The sequence below is a fragment of the Medicago truncatula genome, chromosome 4 (genome assembly GCF_003473485.1).
Source record: "Medicago truncatula cultivar Jemalong A17 chromosome 4, MtrunA17r5.0-ANR, whole genome shotgun sequence".
Taxonomy (NCBI): domain Eukaryota; kingdom Viridiplantae; phylum Streptophyta; class Magnoliopsida; order Fabales; family Fabaceae; genus Medicago; species Medicago truncatula.
Window position 1 is genome coordinate 16,104,799 of NC_053045.1, and position 24,963 is coordinate 16,129,761.

General features: G+C 38.3%; 1 protein-coding gene across 1 annotated transcript; it reads right to left on the reverse strand.

Annotated features, from left to right (window-relative positions):
* Positions 1-3,414: 3,414 nt before the first annotated feature.
* On the reverse strand, positions 3,415-6,343 carry LOC25479433 (DNA-directed RNA polymerase III subunit rpc6). Its single transcript, XM_013588199.3, has 2 exons — positions 6,126-6,343; positions 3,415-4,598 (listed from the first exon to the last, which is right to left on the reverse strand). Exon 2 carries the CDS (start codon positions 4,351-4,353, stop codon positions 3,832-3,834), a length of 522 nt encoding a protein of 173 aa, XP_013443653.1. The 5' UTR covers positions 4,354-4,598; positions 6,126-6,343; the 3' UTR covers positions 3,415-3,831.
* Between the last annotated feature and the right edge of the window lie 18,620 nt (positions 6,344-24,963).

Consider the following 24,963-nt stretch of genomic DNA (forward strand, 5'->3'; position numbering starts at 1 on the left):
GAGATTTGAGGTATTTAGTGATCACAAGAGTTTGAAGTATTTGTTCGATCAGAAGGAATTGAATATGAGGCAGTGAAGATGGCTTGAATTGCTGAAGGATTATGACTTTGGTTTGAATTATCATCTAGGTAAAGCTAATGTTGTTGCAGATGCCCTGAGTAGGAAGACATTGCATATGTCCGCTATGATGGTTAGAGAGTTCGAGTTACTTGAACAGTTCAGAGATATGAGTTTGGTTTGCGAATGGTCACCTCAGAGTGTGAAACTGGGTATGCTGAAGATTGATAGTGAATTTTTGAAAAGTATCAAGGAAGCACAGAAAGTTGATGTAAAGTTTGTGGACTTGTTGGTTGCTAGAGATCAGACTGAAGACAGTGATTTTAAAATCGATGATCAAGGTGTGTTGAGATTCCGAGCAAGAATTTGTATTCTAGACAATGGAGAGATTAAGAAGATGATTCTTGAAGAGAGTCATAGAAGTAGCTTGTGTATTCCTGTTTAGTTTGTCAGAAGTCGAAAGTCGAGCATCAGAAACCTGCTGGAATGATGGTACCTTTAGATGTGCCAGAATGGAAATGGGATAGTATATCAATGGATTTTGTGACGAGTTTGCCGTATACTCCTAGAGGGAACGACGCAATTTGGGTTGTTGTTGATAGGTTGACGAAGTCGGCTCATTTTCTACCGATTAATATTAGTTTTCCTGTTGCCCAGTTCGCAGAGATTTATATCAAGGAGATTGTGAAGTTTCATGGTGTTCCTTCGAGCATTGTATCAGATAGAGATCCAAGATTTACTTCTAGATTTTGGAAAAGTTTGCAAGAGGCTTTGGGTTTGAAGTTGAGATTGAGTTCGGCATATCATCCACAAACAGATGGTCAGTCGGAGAGGACAATTCAGTCGCTAGAGGATTTGTTGAGGATTTGTGTTCTTGAGCAAGGAGGAACTTCGGATAGTCATCTTCCGTTGATCGAGTTCACATACAATAATAGTTATCATTCTAGTATTGGAATGGCACCTTTCGAGGCTTTATATGGTCGGAGATGCAGAACTCCGTTGTGCTGGTTTGAGTCAGGTGAAAGAGTGGTCTTAGGACCAGAGATTGTTCAGCAAACTACTGAGAAAGTTAAGATGATTCAAGAGAAAATGAAAGCGTTGCAGAGTCGACAAAAGAGTTATCAAGATAAGCGTAGAAAAGATCTTGAGTTTCAGGAAGGAGACCACGTGTTTTTGAGAGTCACTCCTATGACTGGTGTAGGACGTGCATTGAAGTCAAAGAAGTTGACCCCGAAGTTTATTGGTCCGTATCAGATATCGGAAAGAGTTGGAACGGTGGCGTATCGAGTTGGATTACCACCGCATCTTTCGAATTTGCACGATGTTTTCCATGTGTCGCAACTTCGGAAGTATGTTCCGGATCCATCTCATGTGATCCAGAGTGACGATGTGCATGTTAGAGACAACCTTACGGTAGAGACTTTACCGGTGAGGGTTGATGATCGTAAAGTGAAGACGTTGAGAGGCAAGGAGATACCTCTCGTGAGAGTCGTTTGGACGGGAGCGACTGGTGAGTAAAGGAGACAACCTTATTTGGTTTTTAGATTTTTTTTTTGTGGTATTTTTATAATTTTATGAGTAAATTACACCCCCCCCCCCCCTCCCCTCAAAGATGCTTGAATTACACTCCCTTCCCCTCTTATGTTTAAATATACACTTCCCTCCCCTCTTATTCAAAACATATTAGAAAATATTTCACTCCCCTCCCATGAGAGAAGCTTGAATTACATTCCCATCCCCTCTTATGTTAAAATCTACTCTTTACTCCCTCTATAAAAAAATTTATTTCTAATAATCTAGCAAAAAAATAGTTAAACACACTTTGAAGAAAAATAGTATTACATGTTTATTTTAATATGATCAAAATTTCGATACATAATTTTTGCTATTTTTTACTCGCAATTTTATTAACATGTAGTTTTAAACCCTATTATAAAATATGAAACAACCCAAAATAAAATTAAAATATGTGAAAAATAACTAAAGTCAATTAAGTAATGCTTATTTAAATGTGAATTTTATACTCCAAATTATAAATTAAACTATAATTGACATTTAAATAATAAAAAACGAATTTATATTTTTTAAATCGTGATTCAAAATTAGTATATACTATAAGAATATTTATTTATGTTTTTTTTTTTTTTTTGATAAATAAAAAATTATTTATGTTAAAATAGATTAAACTGTAGTGTATATTTAATTATTAAGGGAAGGGGTTGATATTCAAGCATCTCACAAGGTAGGGGAGTATCAACTTTACTTTTCTAGGGAGGGGAGTGTATATTTTAACATAAGAGGGGAGGGGAGTGTAATTCAAACATCTTTGAGGGGAGTGGAGTGTAATTTACTCTAATTTTATTTGACATGTTTTTAACATTTTTTTACTTTGTTTTTTGGTTGTTTTTAAAAGCAAAATTCAAAACTACTGAAATGTGAGAGATTCTGATTGTTGATTATACATAAACATAATTCGGATTAGAAAATCCGAATCAATGAAAAATCATTTCGGATTTTAAAATCCGAAAATCTTATGGGCATTTTAGAAAGGAAGAAAAAAAAAAAGGACGCGCGAGAAATGGATATGATGAGAAAAAGTATTAGTCAAAATATATTAATAGTGGCGACTAATCCAATTTGAGAAGATCATATCAATAGAAAAATGCTCTTCTCCCAACAAAAATTACTAGCTCCCAACCAAACTTCGGAAAATACTCATGCGTAAGTTAACTCAAACAGGCATATACCATAACGTGACTTGCGTAACTTAAGTCAAACCGAGTTTAACACTTACGTGAGTTAAGTCACGTTCTAAATATCAGCGTGAGTTTAACACTTAGAGCCTGATCAAACACAAATATCATTCATGCACCTAACACATGATGGAATAAGCATCAAGTCTCAGATGTTGGGTTGGCTGCAAAAAGAGTGACAGCCACTTGCACATATTAACAAAATCTTCAATTATACGAGGTGTGAAAACACAAATAAATAGTTAATTAATTAATGTAATAAAAATGACTGTGTCTATTAATCAACTAGTATTGTCACGCACTAATAAATTCTATAACATAGATATGTGTGAAAACACTAATAACTAACACACGCTGGTGTTCGAAACGTGACTTAAGTTACGCAGATTTTAAACCCAACGTGACTTAAGTTACGTTGTGGTATACACGTGCGTGAGTTGATTCACGCGGGAGTATTTTCAAAAGTTTGGTTGGGAGCTAGTAATTTTTGTTGGGAGAAGAGCATTTGTCATATCAATAATAATAACAAGTGCACATCAATTGAAACCACTTCCACTTTATTTCCCTTGTGAGAAATTTAACATCCAAACAGGAGTGAACAAAATTAAAGAACGTGTTTGTCAATATAAAAGTTTGATCACACCAGGGATGAATCTAGAGTTCTAAATATAACTCATAAGCATTAAACTATTGCATATACATGTCTGTCAAATGATACTCCACACACCAACTAAAATTTCAATTCCATCAAAACACCATCAACTATTGCATATGTTACTATAGAACATGTTTCTCATTTCTACTTGCTTCTTAAAAGAAGTGTTTCTCTTTCTTCCGCATATATTATAACTGTCGGAAATCATTATGCAGACCTTATAAACCAATTGACTCCAGCAAATGTGGAAGGATGTTAGATAGCAATAAAGTTAAAAGAGAAACGAAAAAGAAACCACGATAACTGTTGTATGAGAGTCAGAACTCCGAGAGTCATTTTAAAATAAATAAATAGTGCTAAACTCATTCAAAAATCCAACCATTTCTGATAATAGACACATGTTGTTGGAGAGACAACACCGTCTGTTGAACAAAAGCTCATCCGTTGACAAGAAAAACATGGAAAGGGAGTCGAGTCAACAGATTTCTTTTCACCCTTGCTTTTGCATATGTAACAAGTTTTGCCAACGGGAATAGATGCAAAATCCCCATATCCAGTACTTGTCATCTGCATGATCTCATCGTCTAAAACCAAAGTTTGCAAAATCTCTTCTATTTGGTCTCCCGTGACTTGAGTTGTGAAGACCCCACTCTTTTTAACCCACTCCAAACATCCATCACATGTGGAAACTCTCTGTAATGAAATGCATTGCAAGCACGTTTTCTTTAGAGCATCTATAAAAACCGTATCAAGACTCCCTTCGCTGTAAAAATGCCCACCAGTTATATCCTTCGAAGGCTCAAATTCTGTTCCCATGTAGATCTTTATACCTTTGTTTTTAATGGAAGGAAGTTCCTTTACCATACTCTTGTTCATAAGTGCCTTCATGTGTTTATTAAGCGCAGCAATAGGAAGGTTTGTTTCTCTTCACATGTCTGTTTTTGAGATCCCTGAGTTTTCCTTGCTAAGTATAAGGTCATAGAGTATACGCTCTTCATTTGGCAGCGACGACAGTTTTTGTCGTTTCTGTTGAGAGGAACCAGATTCTTGCAAACGTTTCATTCCTTTACAGTTTACAACAACAACAGCAACCAAGCCTTTACAGTTTACACTTTCAAGTAAATAATATTTTCCTGAAAATGAAATTATAAATTAAAATGTTGAGTTGAGTGAATCATAATAAAGAATCTTTAAACCCTACTCATCTAAAATTTTGGAACATGGAAAAAATGAAATAGGCACCATGACAAGTCAATAAGCATTATGTAGACAATGTTCAATTATTTTAAGACATCTATGATTGACTATGACAACTCCAAACACATAACAAGTAGCAGAATTCAAAATTTATAAGCGATAAAGTGACCAGAAACCTTTGAATAAAACACCAAAAGCCATGAATCATGATGAAATAGCAAAATAAATCGCCCAATATAACTATGAAGCCACAGTTCGGCCTTAGTAGTAACTGTCATGACGTAAGATATAAAATATACAAAGGGGTCGATCAATTCCAAAAATATTTAATATTTTACAGCTTCCACTTCCCTTATCTTGAATGTGAAGTTATGATATTTTGAACAAGAAGTATATGTCCAATGCATTCCAAGTATGGCGTTGCCAGGACCCTGGATCAGGGGGTTCAAACTTTTAAACTTATTATAATTAATACTATAATTATAAACTTACTCATAATAACATGCTTTCTAGTTTCTTCAATTCTATTGAAATAGCTCTGTTGTGTTCTCTACACATTTCTAGTTGATGCTATTTCATCTAAGCCTCCACCCATTTAAGTATTTATTGCTCTAGCTTTTGGGACACAACCCAAAGGCCCTGCAATTGCATAATGGAATTTTTCGGCCTCCTAGAATATAAACTTCCTACAATCAAATTGCTAAGAAAGAATTCAAAAGAAGTGAAAATATTGAAAACATATGATTGCAGGAAACTGACACATATTGGGGTCTTAAGCAAATATTTTAACTTTGAATAAATACTAACATTCTGTGTATTAGTCAAATTGTCTATTACGATCTTGAAAATTGTCTTTGGTATAACCGAGTGACATTAGGTTTTAGGTTGTGAATGCCAAAGTAATTGTTGCCTGCAATACTAGATATCAGTCATCAGCTATAAGCTATCAGCTATTCGCTGTTTTTACCAAACATAGTCTATATAACATTGTTGAAAACCTTTTAGGTTTTTTTCTTTTTTATGGTTATAACCTAGTGTCTGCTTTAATAACTCCACTACATCCTTGAAGTAGCTCAATTGTGTTAGAAGATTGATATGAAAAGTGAAATAATAATCATTGAATTACACAATGAACCAAAACAATTTGGCTTATTTGGGCATATCAAGAGCAACAACAACCGTCAAACAGAGTCATATCAACAACAATAACAACAAATTAGTACCAATTTTGGACCCAAAAAAAAAAAACCTCCAATTGCATAATCACAAAATCCCAAATTTTGGACAGAACCCTAACAATGGTTTCACAACAGAAATATATTACTCATAATACCAATTTCATTATCAATCAACCAATTAAACACTCATATAAAAGAATCCAAAATAAAAATAAAAACCCAATTTAAAACAAAAAAGGGAGATTCATTCATTTAGATTGTTCTGTTGAGTGTTAGAAAACAAACCTCAGGTGTTGGAGGCTTGGAGAGTGAGGATGGCGGTGGTCGCACAAATTCAAAACAAAAACAATCGCGCGTCGCACACGAGAGAGAAAGAAGAGGCAAGGGAGTGGGTTTATGAAGATTTTACGAAAATGAAATATTTCAAAATTTTCGAAAAAGTTCAGATTTTTATTATGAAATTAAAAAGTTGGGAGCCCTGATATGGTCCTTAATATTAGGGGTTCATCCATGGTCCTCTCAATAGCAGGTTTCAACGAAAAACGGTGTTTTTTGGTTCCACACAAAAAAAAATAATAATAAAAAAATTAAACTACACCAATTTGATTTCTTAAAAATAAAAAATTGCAGTAATTGATATTACTTTTGTGCCCTTCCTTTTAACAACAAAAATCTAAGTGCAAAACCATCACTCTCCTTTCTTTATTTTTCTTCATTGTCGGTCTTCTCTCCTTCACCTTCATCAATTGATTAAATCCCCAACTCCCCTTCTTTCTTATTTTTCTTTCTTTTTCCCATTAACATCACAAAACCCAAAATATAAGAAAGTGATCCACAACAAATGCCTCAAAAACTAATGAATCAACAATACTCATTAAGTGCATAATCATTGATTAACATCTTAAATAAATAAGGGACGAGAAACAAATATTATAAAACATTAGAATGCCTATATAATAGTTTGATCCGTTGGTGTATCATGAATTCCATTATTATTAAGAATAGAATATAAATAAATATTCCAATAACTATTACATAAACATAGTTCGATCCATTGCATCACACAATTTGTTGGTAGCGTCCGTGGTTCGAGCTTTGCAAGCTACTGAGCTGGAAAGTTTCGCCAACCGGGGAGGAAAGATTTTCATAAACTAAACAAAATAGATTTACAAGCTTCACCATCGTGCTGGTTATGATCTATTCATGCTTTTCAAGTTTCAACACTCCGCAAGAAATGATTCGGCAATTGATGAAGTAAGAGAAAGATATGAGATAAATGCTTCAGATTTTTGGTGTTAAATGGAAGGGTACAAGAGTAATATCAATTGCTGCATATTAAAAACGATATTTTTCTGTGTGGGACCAATAAACAATATTTTTTTGTTGAAACCTACTATTTAAGGTAATTTTTTGCCAACACATCAAAAAATCGTTATTGAAGCTTGATCAAATCACCAATGCTTGATTTGGTTAATGTCTTAGGAGGGAACAATTTGAAATTCATTCCTTGTTTGGAGAATTAACCAGCTTAGACACATCTGTAGCAGTACTATGTGCAGCCAACATAGTGGAAAAGTGGAGTAGTGGTTGTACTATTGTCCTTTCATGTGCTCTTTAGTAGATAACCGTCCAATGCCTTCTAATTCATTTGAAATAGTCGTTGCTCCAGGCTTCTATTCCTTCTTCAAAATAACCAACTTTAACTAACTCTAGCTTCTTAACTTCAGACTCTGATAAACTTCAGACTCTGGATGACGTCAGACTCTTGTAGTCAACTTCGATGCCACGTTTTGGAGTGTATGCATTTTGCTTCATGCGGCGACAAGTGTGAGATCCTGGTGCCTTATCGTGTTAATTCATTTTAATTCATGTGGCGCCTAGTTAATTTTGATATGCGTTGATGCATTTTATTTCATGCGGGGGTATCTTTCGGTCCGCATTGATACATTTTATTTCATGCGGCGGTATCTTTCGGTCTGCATTGATGCATTTTGTTTCATGCCGCGATATCTTTTTTCTTCATATTATTGGTTGCCTAAGGGAACATGTTTGGCCAAGGCTTAGTTCCCCCTTTAGGGAATTTAGGGGCGAGGCACTCTAACTTAATTCTTTCACTTCGACAGGAATCACGGCTTCCGTCCCGTATGTGAGGCGGAAAGGGGTTTCACCCATAGTTGAATGCGGTGTGGTGCGGTACGCCCACAAGACGTGTGGGCGTTCTTCGGGCCAGCTTCCCATTGCCTCCTCTAACCTTCTCTTCAATCCTCTCAGTACCATCCTCTTGGCGGACTCCAGCTGTCTGTTCGTCTGAGAGTGTTCTACCGAAGTGAAGTGTTGCTTGATGTTCAATTCTTTCATGAGTTCTCTCATTCTTTTGTTTGTGAATTGTGTCCCATTGTAGGTTACCACTTCTTGTGGGATGCTGAATCTGGATAGGATGTTATATTTGAAGAACTTGATTGCGTTTACTACCGTTATCTTGGCGAGCGGTTCTGCTTTGATCCACTTCGTTAAATAATCCACTGCCACAATGAGAAACTTCAGTAGGCCAATGCCCCCATTTAGAGAAAGACCATGTTGTAGTCAGGGCGCCAAGTTCGGATGAAGGTGCGTTATAAACATCTCCTTACTTCTGGCACTTGTCACATCTTTTTACATATTCCATAGCATCGTTCTTCATCGTGGGCCAATAGTATACTGCTTTTAGTAGCTTTCTGGCAAAGGACCTCCCTCCCAAGTGTTGGCTGGTGTAACACCCCGTTTTCCCAACATAAAAATTTCTTAACAGATAATCAGAATAAACATCATAAACGGGATATCACATTCAAACATAATCGCAAAACAGTTAAATAACAATTTAACTTTCAAAATAAATATCTCAAACATTGCAACAGAGTTAATTCAAAATCCATAAATCGTTTTGGCACGTAGGCCCCATCAAATATTTCAAATAGTTATTCAACGTCATAAATTATCATAAATTATCCACGTAAAGGAAATGAAGCATGCATATCAAAACCCCATCCAGTTACGTATCAGAGCGACCTAGACGACTCAGTGAGGCAAGACCACTCACGACAGCAAACTGCACACTAAGCTCGATCACCTGCAAGTTACTCATACGAAGAGCAACATTTCCAAGCAGAAGGGGTGAGATTTCACAAAACAATAATACTAATCAATATAATTCAACAATCATAATTAACAACATAAACATCTTAAACATCATTGCATCTTTGATAAACAATTATCAAGTAATCACATCATTCAATCATCATCAATAACATAACATCTTTTGACTCGACAAATGCGACAATGCAAATCTAAACCTCTTATATGCATGTGGTGCCAATCAGGGCATGAGCCCCCAACATCATAGTATTAATATACTTTTAAGGCAATGTGGTGAGGACAAAGCTCAATTCGTGGTGAGGACAAAGCTCCAGGGCATGAGCCCCCAACAAAAGTATGCTAATGCATGGACTCTATCATCTAAAACATATTAATCATCATCTCATATACATCCAATAATTTGGAGTTCAACATCATCTTAATCATCATGTATAGACGCATGCAACTTAGTTAAATAACAACAGCAGCATAATCAGATCACAACAACATTATAATTTCATAACAACAATTCGTTTCAACAACATCTAGATCATTCAAGAATAATTCAAGTAATGCATTTAATCGTTAAATCACATTACAAACAACTTAACAGTTCTTAACAACTTCACAGATTCCAGTTAACATCTTATATAGGTTTCATTACTACCTAAGGTTCCATTCCTAACCAATCCAAGCAACTCAGGTCATAACATTCTCAATTACATTCAGTTCTGGAAGTGCTCGCGAGGCGAGAGCATCTGCTCGCCATGGCGAGTACTTGCCAGATTTCCAACTAAGGTTGTTCCAAGTTCAATCCTGTTCTAAATCATCCTCTAATCTTTAGTAAACATCTAAAGGTACTCAAAAGTCCAAAATACGAAAATCAACATGCTCTCTGGTCATGCTCGCTAAGGCGAGTAGGGTTGCTCGCTGTGGCGAGCTACGACTTGTAACTCGCGAGGCGAAGGGAAGTGGCGAGCGATGAACTTCATCACTCGCGAGGCGAGGATCATCGTTCGCCAAGGTGAGCGATGAATGTTGGCTCGGGCAGAATGTAGTTTTCTACAAAAACCCATCTAATCTCATGGTTCTAAGCCTAATTTCAATCTAATCAATTTATACCGTTTGATCATCAATTTTTGGGATTTTGACCTAGTTTTCGGTTTCTCCAATTCAATCATAATTCTTGCTAATTAATCATCAGAATTATAATAATTAACATTACTAAATCATTAGTCTCACCCTTACCTTGTTTTGCAGAAATCGCAGCCCTCTCTTGGTCTTCTCCCTTCTATGGCTTTTTCTCCAAAAACAGTGGTACGTACAAAGTGTTTTTCTAAGACTAGGTTTTCCTTTTTATATCTCTTCCCAATTTCTTATCTTATCTCACTTTCTCCCCCAAAACTCTCTAAAATCTCAAAACAGCCCTTAACGAAATATTTTATTTTATTTTCAAATCTTATTTTATTTAACAACAAAATAAGTCTCATAATCTCATCAAAAGTCATCCAAATCATCTAAATCGTCATAAATCATCAAAACTCACACATATATTATATAATTATAGTATAATCGTCTAAACTCGAGTAAATAATTAATTAATTAAAAGTGGGTGTTACAGCTAGCGATGCCTTCATGCACTTGCTCAAGTGCGTATGCCGCTTCGCCAGAGTCAAGGCATTTCAAAAGTGGGGTGGAGAATCCTCTCTTGAAGAGCCATCCTTCAATGATTATGTGTTTACAAGCTCTTCACTTTATTGTTTTTGCTCCCGCTGGGTCGTTCTAGAGTTTCTCTTATTTAATATATTCCGCTCAACCTTGTACTTGCCAGTATGGACAGCATGTCCGCCCTCGTGTTTTATTCCCTCGGGAAGCGTGATATTTCCACCGAGTCAAAGTTGGTGATTCTTTCCTTTACCGTGGTTAAGTATTTCTGGAGGAAGGTGTCTTTAACTTAAGGGTTGTCCCTCACTTGGGAGACTACCAGTTGAGAATCTGTCTTCACTCAAACTTCTCCGGCGCCGAAGTCATGTGCAGGTAGAGCCCCGTTATTACAGCTTCGTATTCTACCTGACTATTGGTCGCCGAGAACCCGACCCGAAGGGATAATTTGACTGCCAATGCTTATGTGATTTCGAGTATGACGCCTGCTCCCCCGCCTCTAATGTTAGATGAGCCGTATGTGAATAATGTCCATATCGATCATGATTTAGTGGTGGGCGGAGTGAATTCCTCTTAAAACTGCAAATGTTTGAGCCTTCAGTGCTTTCGTTGCCTTGAAGGTTATGTAATATTTTGAGAGTTATATCAACCACTTAGTCATTCTTCCAGCCAAATTTGGTCGAAACAATACGTTTTTGAGAGGTTGGTCGGTTCGAACCACAATGGAATGGGCCAGAAAGTATCTTCTTAATATCTCCGGCCCCGCCATGGCTTTTAAGCAAAAGAAATTTGGCGGTCTGATTGGTCCCTACCTCTCTGACCAGGACGACATTGACTGCTTCTGCCGAGATTGCTAGGTAGAGGTACATGGTTTCTCCTACCATTTGCCTAGATGGACAGGTGTCATACCCCGTTTTCCCAACTTAAAAATTTCATAAACATTTATGAGAGTAAAACATCACATAAACGGGATATCACACTTCTTAAAAATCTTAAAACAGATAATTAACTAATTATCCTTCATCAACATAATAGCAGCGGAATTAATTCAACATCATAAAAAGTCTTGTCACGCAGGCCTCATCAAAATATCTCATAAATTCAGTTAAACAACTTATTCATAAATCAAATATGTAAAGGAACAAGAAATAGCCACAAAAGATCCCATCCTGTTACGTATCAGAGCACCCTAAGGACATAGTGAGGGATAACCACTCACGACAGCAACTCCAGCTACTTAAACTTGATCACCTGCAAGTTACTCATACGAAGAGCAACATTTCCAAGCAGAAGGGGTGAGATTTCACAAAACAATAATATTAAGCATATAATTCAACAATTATATTTAACAACATAAAAACATCTTATTATTCAACATTGATAATAATATATCATAAATCACTTCATTCATAATAATCACAACTTAATCATTTTATCATCATCGACTCGACATATGCAACTATGCAACTTAGACCTCTTATATGCATGTGGTACCAATACAGGGCATCAAGTGTAACGCCCACTTTCGTTTAATCGTTATTTTAATCGAGTTTAGGTGATTATATTATAATTATATAATATATGCATGATTTTGATATGTTTTGATGATTTACGATGATTTGATCGATGACGTGATAAGTTATGAGTTTTGGAAGATTTGATAAGGATATGAGAATTATTTTATTGTTAAATAAAATAAAGATTTGAAAATAATATAAAATATTTAGTTGAGGGCTGTTTTGATATTTTAGATAGTTTTAGGGGAGAAAGTGAGATAAGATAAGTAAATAAGAAAAGATATAAATAGGGAAGACCTAATTTTTAGAAAAAACTGATTGTACGTGAAAACTTTTGGAAAAAGGGAGAAAAAGCTTAGAGAGGAGCAAGAGACCAAGAGGGCTGCGATTTTTCTGCAAATTTAAGGTAAGGGTGAGACTAATAACTCAGTAATATTAGTTGTTGTAATTCTGATGATTAATTAGCAAGAATTAGGATTAATTGGAGAAAAAGAAAACTAGGTCAAAACCTTATAATTGATGATCAAACGGTGAGAATTGGTTTAATTGATGTAGAAAGTGTTCCTAGACCTTAGATAATGTTTAGGACGAACTTTGGAATAAAAAACAAGCTTAGAACCATGTGGATCGACGAATTTTTGTGATTTTAGGAAACCTGGCCGTAGCGACATTCATCGCTCGCCACGGCGAGCAATGAATCTCGCCTCGCGAGGGATGAACTTCATCGCTCGCCTCGCAAGCCCTTTCCTTTCGCCTCGCGAGCGTTTCTGGCATCGCTCGCCACGGCGAACAACCCTCCCTCGCCTCGCGAGCTTAGGCAGAGGGCATGTCATATTTTGTGTTTCGACCTTTTTAGTTGGACCTTGGATGCATTAGAGTGCCTGAACATACCTAGTATTGATTAGGAATGAATGTAGGATCAGATTGAACCCAGAACAACACTAGTTTGGGAGATGAGTGGTACTCGCCATGGCGAGTAAGGACTCTCGCCTCGCGAGCACAACCAGAATTTAGATGCTTGAGTGTTTGTGCGATCTGTGTCGCACGTGTTGATCAAGAGTGAACCCCTAATTGGTAATGAAACCTAATGATGACGTTTAATGCAATCTGTAAAGCCTTTAAGACATGTTGTCGTTAATTAAGCATGATTAATGTATTGTACAATCATGTAAGATATGAAAGTTAATTATGATGCAAATGATTTGCTGTTGATATAATGATATCATCTTGTTATGTGACTTGTTTATGCTGCTTCCGTTATTTAACTAAGTGCATATGGTATATGATGAAGTTTAGCTCCAAATTATTGGATGCATGTTGATATGTTGATTACGGTGTTTTGTTGTTAAGAGTCCATGCATAGCATATCATTGAGCTTAGTCCTCACCACGTTTTATAGGAGCTTTGTCCTCCGCACGATTAAAGTATATTAATACTGATGATGACGATTGGTACCACATGCATATAAGGAGTCTAAGAGCATTGTCACATTGTCATGATTAAGATGCCTTGTTGATAATGATTGAATATGTGATTACGTGATAAGTGTTTATCAGTTATGTTATGTTGTTGAGAATGATTGAATATGTGATTACGTGATAACTGTTTAGCAATTATGCAATGTTGTTAAAGAAATGATTATGATGTTAATTTATGATTCGCAATTACATTGATTAATGTTATTTTGTTATGAAATCTCACCCCTTCTGCTTGAAAATGTTGCCCTTCGTATGGGTAACTTGCAGGTGATCGTGCTTAGTGTGCAGTTGCCGTCGTGAGTGGCCTTGCCTTCTCTGTGTCGTCTAGGTCGCTCTGATACGTAACGGGATGGGGTTATATGCTATAACATGCTTCATTCTTTTACGTGAACTGCTATGATAATTTCTGTTTTGATTAACTCTTTTGAGATACTTTGTTGGGGCCTGCGTGCCAAACTGATTTATGATTTCTGAACTAATATTCCGCTGCTATGTTAAGATATTATGTGAAAGTTAAATTATTATTTAACTATTTTTGGATTACGTTTCTATGTGATATCCCGTTTATGGTTTTTACTCTGATAAATGTTTAAGAAATTTGTATATTGGGAAAACGGGGTGTTACAATTGGTATCAGAGCAGGTCGGTCCGTCCGGTCAATTAGAGAGTCGTGTCGAGTCTTAGTAATATTTATATTACTATCTTATATTGTTGTTGCTACTTTGTAGAATATCAGGAATGGCTGGAAGAAACGATGCTGCGTTAGCTGCTGCTCTACAAGCTGTTGCCCAAGCTGTGGGACAACAACCTAACGCAAATGCTGGTGCGAATGCTGAAGCTAGGATGTTGGAGACTTTCATGAAGAAGAACCCTCCAACTTTCAAAGGACGTTATGACCCTGATGGAGCCCAGACGTGGCTTAAGGAGATTGAGAGGATTTTCCGGGTTATGCAGTGCACTGAGGATCAGAAAGTGCAGTTTGGTACTCATCAGCTAGCCGAGGAAGCTGATGACTGGTGGGTTGCTCTTCTGCCTACCCTTGGGCAGGAGGGAGCTGTTGTGACTTGGGCTGTTTTCAGGAGAGAGTTCCTGAGAAGATACTTTCCGGAAGATGTTTGCGGGAAGAAGGAGATCGAGTTCCTTGAGTTGAAGCTAGGAAACATGTCTGTGACAGAGTATGCTGCCAAGTTCGTGGAGCTGTCAAAGTTCTACCCGCACTATACTGCTGAGAATGCTGAGTTCTCGAGATGCATCAAGTTCGAGAACGGTTTGAGGCCCGACATCAAGAGGGCGATTGGGTACCAACAGCTGAGAGATTTTCCGGATTTGGTTAATAGCTGCAGGATCTATGAAGAGGATACGAAGGCTCACTACAAGGTAGTGAGTGAGAGGAAGGGCAAGGGACAGCAGTGTCGTTCTAAGCCGTACAGTGCCCCCGCTGATAAAGGAAAACAGTGGATGGTCGATGATAGGCGGCCTAAGAAAAAGGATGCTACAGAGATTGTGTGTTTCAATTGTGGTGGGAAAGGCCACAAAAGCAACGTCTACCCTGAAGAAATCAAGAAGTGTGTTCGGTGTGGCAAGAAAGGTCATATTGTACCTGAATGCAAGCGTACGGACATTGTGTGTTTTAACTGCAATGGAGAGGGTCACATTAGTTCACAGTGTACTCAGCCTAAGAGGGCGCCGACTACTGGTAGAGTCTTTGCTTTGATTGGTACTCAGACAGAGAACGAGGATCGCTTGATCAGAGGTACTTGCTATATTAATAATACTCCTTTAGTTGCTATTATTGATACTGGTGCTACGCATTGTTTTATTGCTTTCGATTGTGTTTCTGCTTTGGGTCTTGATTTGTCTGATATGAATGGAGAGATGGTTGTCGAAACTCCAGCTAAGGGTTCGGTGACTACTTCTCTCGTATGTTTGAAATGTCCTTTGTCTATGTTTGGTCGTGATTTCGAAATGGATTTAGTTTGTCTACCTTTGAGCGGTATGGATGTGATTCTGGGTATGAACTGGTTAGAGTACAACCACGTTCTTATTAATTGTTTTAGCAAGTCAGTGCATTTCTCTTCCGTCGAAGAGGAAAGTGGTGCAGAGTTTTTATCTACTAAGCAGCTGAAGCAACTGGAACGCGACGGTATCTTGATGTTTTCGTTAATGGCTACCTTATCTATTGAGAATCAAGCAGTGATTGATAAGCTACAAGTTGTGTGTGAATTTCCTGAAGTTTTTTCCAGATGAGATTCCTGATGTGCCTCCAGAGAGAGAAGTTGAGTTTTCTATTGATCTTGTTCCTGGAACGAAGCCGGTCTCGATGGCACCTTATCGTATGTCTGCTTCCGAGTTATCTGAGTTGAAGAAACAGTTGGAGGACTTGCTTGAGAAGAAGTTTGTTAGACCAAGTGTTTCACCTTGGGGAGCGCCGGTTTTGTTAGTAAAGAAGAAAGATGGTAGTATGCGGTTATGTATTGATTATCGGCAGTTGAACAAGGTAACTATCAAGAATAGGTATCCACTTCCGAGAATTGATGATTTGATGGATCAGTTAGTGGGTGCACGTGTTTTTAGCAAGATTGATTTGAGATCAGGTTATCACCAGATTAAAGTAAAGGATGAAGATATGCAGAAGACGGCTTTCAGGACGCGTTATGGTCACTATGAATATAAAGTTATGCCTTTTGGTGTTACCAATGCACCTGGAGTGTTTATGGAGTATATGAATCGCATCTTTCATGCATTTTTGGATCGGTTTGTGGTTGTGTTTAACGATGATATTTTGATTTACTCCAAGACTGAAGAAGAGCATGCTGAGCATCTGAAGATTGTTTTGCAAGTGTTGAAAGAGAAGAAACTTTATGTTAAATTGTCGAAGTGTGAATTCTGGTTGAAAGAAGTGAATTTTCTAGGCCATGTTATTTCTGGTGATGGTATTGCAGTGGATCCGTCTAAAGTTGAAGCGGTATCACAGTGGGAGACTCCTAAGTCAGTTACTGAGATTAGAAGTTTCTTGGGTTTAGCTGGTTACTATAGAAGGTTTATTGAAGGGTTTTCTAAGTTAGCTCTTCCGCTAACGTAGTTGACTTGTAAAGGTAAAACTTTTGTGTGGGACGTCCATTGTGAGAACAGTTTTAGTGAATTGAAGAAGCGTTTGACGACTGCTCCAGTGTTAATTTTACCAAAGTCAGATGAACCTTTTGTGGTATATTGTGATGCGTCCAAACTGGGTTTAGGAGGTGTACTTATGCAAGAAGGTAAAGTGGTAGCTTATGCTTCAAGACAGTTGAGAATTCATGAGAAGAATTATCCTACGCATGATCTCGAGTTGGCGGCCGTAGTCTTTGTATTGAAGATATGGAGACATTACTTGTATGGTTCGAGATTTGAGGTGTTTAGTGATCACAAGAGTTTGAAGTATTTGTTCGATCAGAAGGAATTGAATATGAGACAGCGAAGATGGCTTAAATTGTTGAAAGATTATGACTTTGGTTTGAATTATCATCCAGGTAAAGCTAATGTTGTTGCAGATGCCTTGAGTAGGAAGACATTGCATATGTCCGCTATGATGGTCAGAGAGTTCGAATTGCTTGAACAGTTTAGAGATATGAGTTTGGTTTGCGAATGGTCACCTCAGAGTGTGAAACTGGGTATGCTGAAGATTGATAGTGAATTTCTGAAAAGTATCAAGGAAGCGCAGAAAGTTGATGTCAAGTTTGTAGACTTGTTGGTTGCTAGAGATCAGACTGAAGACAGTGATTTTTAAATCGATGATCAAGGTGTGTTGAGATTCCGAGGAAGAATTTGTATCCCAGACAATGAAGAGATTAAGAAGATGATTCTTGAAGAGAGTCATAGAAGTAGCTTGAGTATTCACCCAGGAGCTACGAAGATGTATCATGATTTAAAGAAGATTTTCTGGTGGTCTGGTTTGAAACGAGATGTGGCACAGTTTGTGTATTCCTGTTTAGTTTGTCAGAAGTCGAAAGTTGAGCATCAGAAACCTGCTGGAATGATGGTACCTTTAGATGTGCCAGAATGGAAATGGGATAGTATATCCATGGATTTTGTGACGAGTTTGCCAAATACTCCTAGAGGGAACGACGCAATTTGGGTTATTGTTGATAGATTGAGGAAGTCGGCTCATTTTCTACCGATTAATATTAGTTTCCCTGTTGCCCAGTTGGCAGAGATTTATATCAAGGAGATCGTGAGGTTGCATGGTGTTCCTTCGAGCATTGTGTCAGATAGAGATCCAAGATTTACTTCTAGATTTTGGAAAAGTTTGCAAGAGGCTTTGGGTTCGAAGTTGAGGTTGAGTTCGGCGTATCATCCGCAGACAGATGGTCAGTCGGAGAGGACAATTCAGTCGCTAGAGGATTTGTTGAGAATTTGTGTTCTTGAGCAAGGAGGAACTTGGGATAGTCATCTTCCGTTGATCGAGTTCACATACAATAATAGTTATCATTCAAGTATTGGAATGGCACCTTTCGAGGCTTTATATGGTCGAAGATGTAGAACTCCGTTGTGCTGGTTTGAGTCAGGTGAAAGAGTGGTCTTAGGACCAGAGATTGTTCAGCAGACTACTGAGAAAGTTCGGATGATCCAAGAGAAAATGAAGGCGTCGCAGAATCGACAAAAGAGTTATCATGATAAGCGTAGAAAAGATCTTGAGTTTCAAGAAGGAGACCACGTGTTTTTGAGAGTCACTCCTATGACTGGTGTAGGACGTGCTTTGAAGTCAAAGAAGTTGACCCCGAAGTTCATTGGTCCATATCAGATATTGGAAAGAGTTGGAACGGTGGCTTACCGAGTGGGTTTACCGCCACATCTTTCGAATTTGCACAACGTTTTCCATGTGTCGCAACTTCGAAAGTATGTTCCGGATCCATCTCATGTAATCCAAAGTGACGATGTGCAAGTTAGAGACAACCTTACGGTAGAGACTTTACCGGTGAGGATTGATGATCGTAAAGTGAAGACGTTGAGAAGCAAGGAGATACCTCTCGTGAGAGTCGTTTGGACGGGAGCGACTGGTGAAAGCTTGACGTGGGAGCTTGAGAGTAAGATGCTGGCGTCTTATCCAGAGTTGTTTGCTTGAGGTAAATTTTTTAGGACGAAAATCTTTTAAGTGGGGGAGAGTTGTAACGCCCACTTTCGTTTAATCGTTATTTTAATCGAGTTTAGGTGATTATATTATAATTATATAATATATGCATGATTTTGATATGTTTTGATGATTTACGATGATTTGATCGATGACGTGATAAGTTATGAGTTTTGGAAGATTTGATAAGGATATGAGAATTATTTTATTGTTAAATAAAATAAAGATTTGAAAATAATATAAAATATTTAGTTGAGGGCTGTTTTGATATTTTAGATAGTTTTAGGGGAGAAAGTGAGATAAGATAAGTAATTAAGAAAAGATATAAATAGGGAAGACCTAATTTTTAGAAAAACAATTGTACGTTAAAACTTTTGGAAAAAGGGAGAAAAAGCTTAGAGAGGAGCAAGAGACCAAGAGGGCTGCGATTTTTCTGCAAATTTAAGGTAAGGGTGAGACTAATAACTCAGTAATATTAGTTGTTGTAATTCTGATGATTAATTAGCAAGAATTAGGATTAATTGGAGAAAACGAAAACTAGGTCAAAACCTTAGAATTGATGATCAAACGGTGAGAATTGGTTTAATTGATGTAGAAAGTGTTCCTAGACCTTAGATAATGTTTAGGACGAACTTTGGAATCAAAAACAAGCTTAGAACCATGTGGATCGACGGATTTTTGTGATTTTAGGAAACCTGGCCGTAGCGACATTCATCGCTCGCCACGGCGAGCTATGAATCTCGCCTCGCGAGTGATGAACTTCATCGCTCGCCTCGCGAGCGTTTCTGGCATCGCTCGCCACGGCGAACAACCCTCCCTCGCCTCGCGAGCTTAGGCAGAGGGCATGTCATATTTTGTGTTTCGACCTTTTTAGTTGGACCTTGGATGCATTAGAGTGCCTGAACATACCTAGTATTGATTAGGAATGAATGTAGGATCAGATTGAACCCAGAACAACACTAGTTTGGGAGATGAGTGGTACTCGCCATGGCGAGTAAGGACTCTCGCCTCGCGAGCACAACCAGAATTTAGATGCTTGAGTGTTTGTGCGATCTGTGTCGCACGTGTTGATCAAGAGTGAACCCCTAATTGGTAATGAAACCTAATGATGACGTTTAATGCAATCTGTAAAGCCTTTAAGACATGTTGTCGTTAATTAAGCATGATTAATGTATTGTACAATCATGTAAGATATGAAAGTTAATTATGATGCAAATGATTTGCTGTTGATATAATGATATCATCTTGTTATGTGACTTGTTTATGCTGCTTCCGTTATTTAACTAAGTGCATATGGTATATGATGAAGTTTAGCTCCAAATTATTGGATGCATGTTGATATGTTGATTACGGTGTTTTGTTGTTAAGAGTCCATGCATAGCATATCATTGAGCTTAGTCCTCACCACGTTTTATAGGAGCTTTGTCCTCCGCACGATTAAAGTATATTAATACTTATGATGACGATTGGTACCACATGCATATAAGGAGTCTAAGAGCATTGTCACATTGTCATGATTAAGATGCCTTGTTGATAATGATTGAATATGTGATTACGTGATAAGTGTTTATCAGTTATGTTATGTTGTTGAGAATGATTGAATATGTGATTACGTGATAACTGTTTAGCAATTATGCAATGTTGTTAAAGAAATGATTATGATGTTAATTTATGATTCGCAATTACATTGATTAATGTTATTTTGTTATGAAATCTCACCCCTTCTGCTTGAAAATGTTGCCCTTCGTATGGGTAACTTGCAGGTGATCGTGCTTAGTGTGCAGTTGCCGTCGTGAGTGGCCTTGCCTTCTCTGTGTCGTCTAGGTCGCTCTGATACGTAACGGGATGGGGTTATATGCTATAACATGCTTCATTCTTTTACGTGAACTGCTATGATAATTTCTGTTTTGATTAACTCTTTTGAGATACTTTGTTGGGGCCTGCGTGCCAAACTGATTTATGATTTCTGAACTAATATTCCGCTGCTATGTTAAGATATTATGTGAAAGTTAAATTATTATTTAACTATTTTTGGATTACGTTTCTATGTGATATCCCGTTTATGGTTTTTACTCTGATAAATGTTTAAGAAATTTGTATATTGGGAAAACGGGGTGTTACAATTGGTATCAGAGCAGGTCGGTCCGTCCGGTCAATTAGAGAGTCGTGTCGAGTCTTAGTAATATTTATATTACTATCTTATATTGTTGTTGCTACTTTGTAGAATATCAGGAATGGCTGGAAGAAACGATGCTGCGTTAGCTGCTGCTCTACAAGCTGTTGCCCAAGCTGTGGGACAACAACCTAACGCAAATGCTGGTGCGAATGCTGAAGCTAGGATGTTGGAGACTTTCATGAAGAAGAACCCTCCAACTTTCAAAGGACGTTATGACCCTGATGGAGCCCAGACGTGGCTTAAGGAGATTGAGAGGATTTTCCGGGTTATGCAGTGCACTGAGGATCAGAAAGTGCAGTTTGGTACTCATCAGCTAGCCGAGGAAGCTGATGACTGGTGGGTTGCTCTTCTGCCTACCCTTGGGCAGGAGGGAGCTGTTGTGACTTGGGCTGTTTTCAGGAGAGAGTTCCTGAGAAGATACTTTCCGGAAGATGTTTGCGGGAAGAAGGAGATCGAGTTCCTTGAGTTGAAGCTAGGAAACATGTCTGTGACAGAGTATGCTGCCAAGTTCGTGGAGCTGTCAAAGTTCTACCCGCACTATACTGCTGAGAATGCTGAGTTCTCGAGATGCATCAAGTTCGAGAACGGTTTGAGGCCCGACATCAAGAGGGCGATTGGGTACCAACAGCTGAGAGATTTTCCGGATTTGGTTAATAGCTGCAGGATCTATGAAGAGGATACGAAGGCTCACTACAAGGTAGTGAGTGAGAGGAAGGGCAAGGGACAGCAGTGTCGTTCTAAGCCGTACAGTGCCCCCGCTGATAAAGGAAAACAGTGGATGGTCGATGATAGGCGGCCTAAGAAAAAGGATGCTACAGAGATTGTGTGTTTCAATTGTGGTGGGAAAGGCCACAAAAGCAACGTCTACCCTGAAGAAATCAAGAAGTGTGTTCGGTGTGGCAAGAAAGGTCATATTGTACCTGAATGCAAGCGTACGGACATTGTGTGTTTTAACTGCAATGGAGAGGGTCACATTAGTTCACAGTGTACTCAGCCTAAGAGGGCGCCGACTACTGGTAGAGTCTTTGCTTTGATTGGTACTCAGACAGAGAACGAGGATCGCTTGATCAGAGGTACTTGCTATATTAATAATACTCCTTTAGTTGCTATTATTGATACTGGTGCTACGCATTGTTTTATTGCTTTCGATTGTGTTTCTGCTTTGGGTCTTGATTTGTCTGATATGAATGGAGAGATGGTTGTCGAAACTCCAGCTAAGGGTTCGGTGACTACTTCTCTCGTATGTTTGAAATGTCCTTTGTCTATGTTTGGTCGTGATTTCGAAATGGATTTAGTTTGTCTACCTTTGAGCGGTATGGATGTGATTCTGGGTATGAACTGGTTAGAGTACAACCACGTTCTTATTAATTGTTTTAGCAAGTCAGTGCATTTCTCTTCCGTCGAAGAGGAAAGTGGTGCAGAGTTTTTATCTACTAAGCAGCTGAAGCAACTGGAACGCGACGGTATCTTGATGTTTTCGTTAATGGCTACCTTATCTATTGAGAATCAAGCAGTGATTGATAAGCTACAAGTTGTGTGTGAATTTCCTGAAGTTTTTTCCAGATGAGATTCCTGATGTGCCTCCAGAGAGAGAAGTTGAGTTTTCTATTGATCTTGTTCCTGGAACGAAGCCGGTCTCGATGGCACCTTATCGTATGTCTGCTTCCGAGTTATCTGAGTTGAAGAAACAGTTGGAGGACTTGCTTGAGAAGAAGTTTGTTAGACCAAGTGTTTCACCTTCGGGAGCGCCGGTTTTGTTAGTAAAGAAGAAAGATGGTAGTATGCGGTTATGTATTGATTATCGGCAGTTGAACAAGGTAACTATCAAGAATAGGTATCCACTTCCGAGAATTGATGATTTGATGGATCAGTTAGTGGGTGCACGTGTTTTTAGCAAGATTGATTTGAGATCAGGTTATCACCAGATTAAAGTAAAGGATGAAGATATGCAGAAGACGGCTTTCAGGACGCGTTATGGTCACTATGAATATAAAGTTATGCCTTTTGGTGTTACCAATGCACCTGGAGTGTTTATGGAGTATATGAATCGCATCTTTCATGCATTTTTGGATCGGTTTGTGGTTGTGTTTAACGATGATATTTTGATTTACTCCAAGACTGAAGAAGAGCATGCTGAGCATCTGAAGATTGTTTTGCAAGTGTTGAAAGAGAAGAAACTTTATGTTAAATTGTCGAAGTGTGAATTCTGGTTGAAAGAAGTGAATTTTCTAGGCCATGTTATTTCTGGTGATGGTATTGCAGTGGATCCGTCTAAAGTTGAAGCGGTATCACAGTGGGAGACTCCTAAGTCAGTTACTGAGATTAGAAGTTTCTTGGGTTTAGCTGGTTACTATAGAAGGTTTATTGAAGGGTTTTCTAAGTTAGCTCTTCCGCTAACGTAGTTGACTTGTAAAGGTAAAACTTTTGTGTGGGACGTCCATTGTGAGAACAGTTTTAGTGAATTGAAGAAGCGTTTGACGACTGCTCCAGTGTTAATTTTACCAAAGTCAGATGAACCTTTTGTGGTATATTGTGATGCGTCCAAACTGGGTTTAGGAGGTGTACTTATGCAAGAAGGTAAAGTGGTAGCTTATGCTTCAAGACAGTTGAGAATTCATGAGAAGAATTATCCTACGCATGATCTCGAGTTGGCGGCCGTAGTCTTTGTATTGAAGATATGGAGACATTACTTGTATGGTTCGAGATTTGAGGTGTTTAGTGATCACAAGAGTTTGAAGTATTTGTTCGATCAAAAGGAATTGAATATGAGACAGCGAAGATGGCTTGAATTGTTGAAAGATTATGACTTTGGTTTGAATTATCATCCAGGTAAAGCTAATGTTGTTGCAGATGCCTTGAGTAGGAAGACATTGCATATGTCCGCTATGATGGTCAGAGAGTTCGAATTGCTTGAACAGTTTAGAGATATGAGTTTGGTTTTCGAATGGTCACCTCAGAGTGTGAAACTGGGTATGCTGAAGATTGATAGTGAATTTCTGAAAAGTATCAAGGAAGCGCAGAAAGTTGATGTCAAGTTTGTAGACTTGTTGGTTGCTAGAGATCAGACTGAAGACAGTGATTTTTAAATCGATGATCAAGGTGTGTTGAGATTCCGAGGAAGAATTTGTATCCCAGACAATGAAGAGATTAAGAAGATGACTCTTGAATATATGCCTTATTCTCGTGTTTTATCGCTTTAATAGAAATAGGGTGTTACAAGTGGCGCCTATGTTGGGATTCTTCGACCGATTTGACTATCATGTCGTCCTTGTAAACTTCGAGCATGTCTCATATTTCCTTCTTAAAGACCTTGTTCATCAATCTTTGATAGGTGGCGCTCACATTTCATAGTCAAAACGGTATGACATTGTATATGTAATTTGTGCCTTCTGTCATGAAGGTCGTGAGCTTTCTGTCACTTATGTCCATTGGAATTTGGTTGTAGCCGGAGTAAGCGTCCATAAAGGATAGGAACTTGTAGCCGAAGGATTTGTCTACCAACTTGTCGATATTAGGAAGCGGATATGCATCTTTTGGGCAGGCTTTGTTTAAATCTATGTAATCCACAGACATTCGCTACTTTCCACATGCTTTCTTCACAAGGACCATGTTAGAGAGCCATTGTGTGTAATTGATTTCATAGATAAATTTAGCCTGCAACAACCCCTATATTATTTCTATGGCGGCTTGTGCCTTTTCAGGAGATTGTGGAGCCTCTTTTGACTCACAAGTTTGGCTTCTATGTTGATGTTTAACTTGTGGCAAGTGACGCTTGGGTCTATTCCTGGCATTTCTTCAAGGGAGCATGCGAATGGTCCGTGTAGTCCATACACATTCGTGCATAGGTTGGCGTTGGCTAGAAAACATCCAATGAGGTCATTCTCTACTGTTGGCGGAAGGTTGGCCCCGATCTTGACTTTCCTGGCTAGGTTGTCGTCCAACTGAATAGATTTAAACTCCCTATCGAGGGTAGGATGCTCGAAAGGTAACTTCGCTTCCAAAGGGAAAGGCATCTCTTGTCCTTTTTCGCCTTTGGGGTACTTCTGTTCTCGACAGGCGTCAAGGTCGGCAT

Coding starts and splice junctions, on each gene's coding strand:
- LOC25479433 (XM_013588199.3), bottom strand. CDS start 4,353: ATGAAGGCACTTATGAACAAGAGTATGGTAAAGGAACTTCCTTCCATT.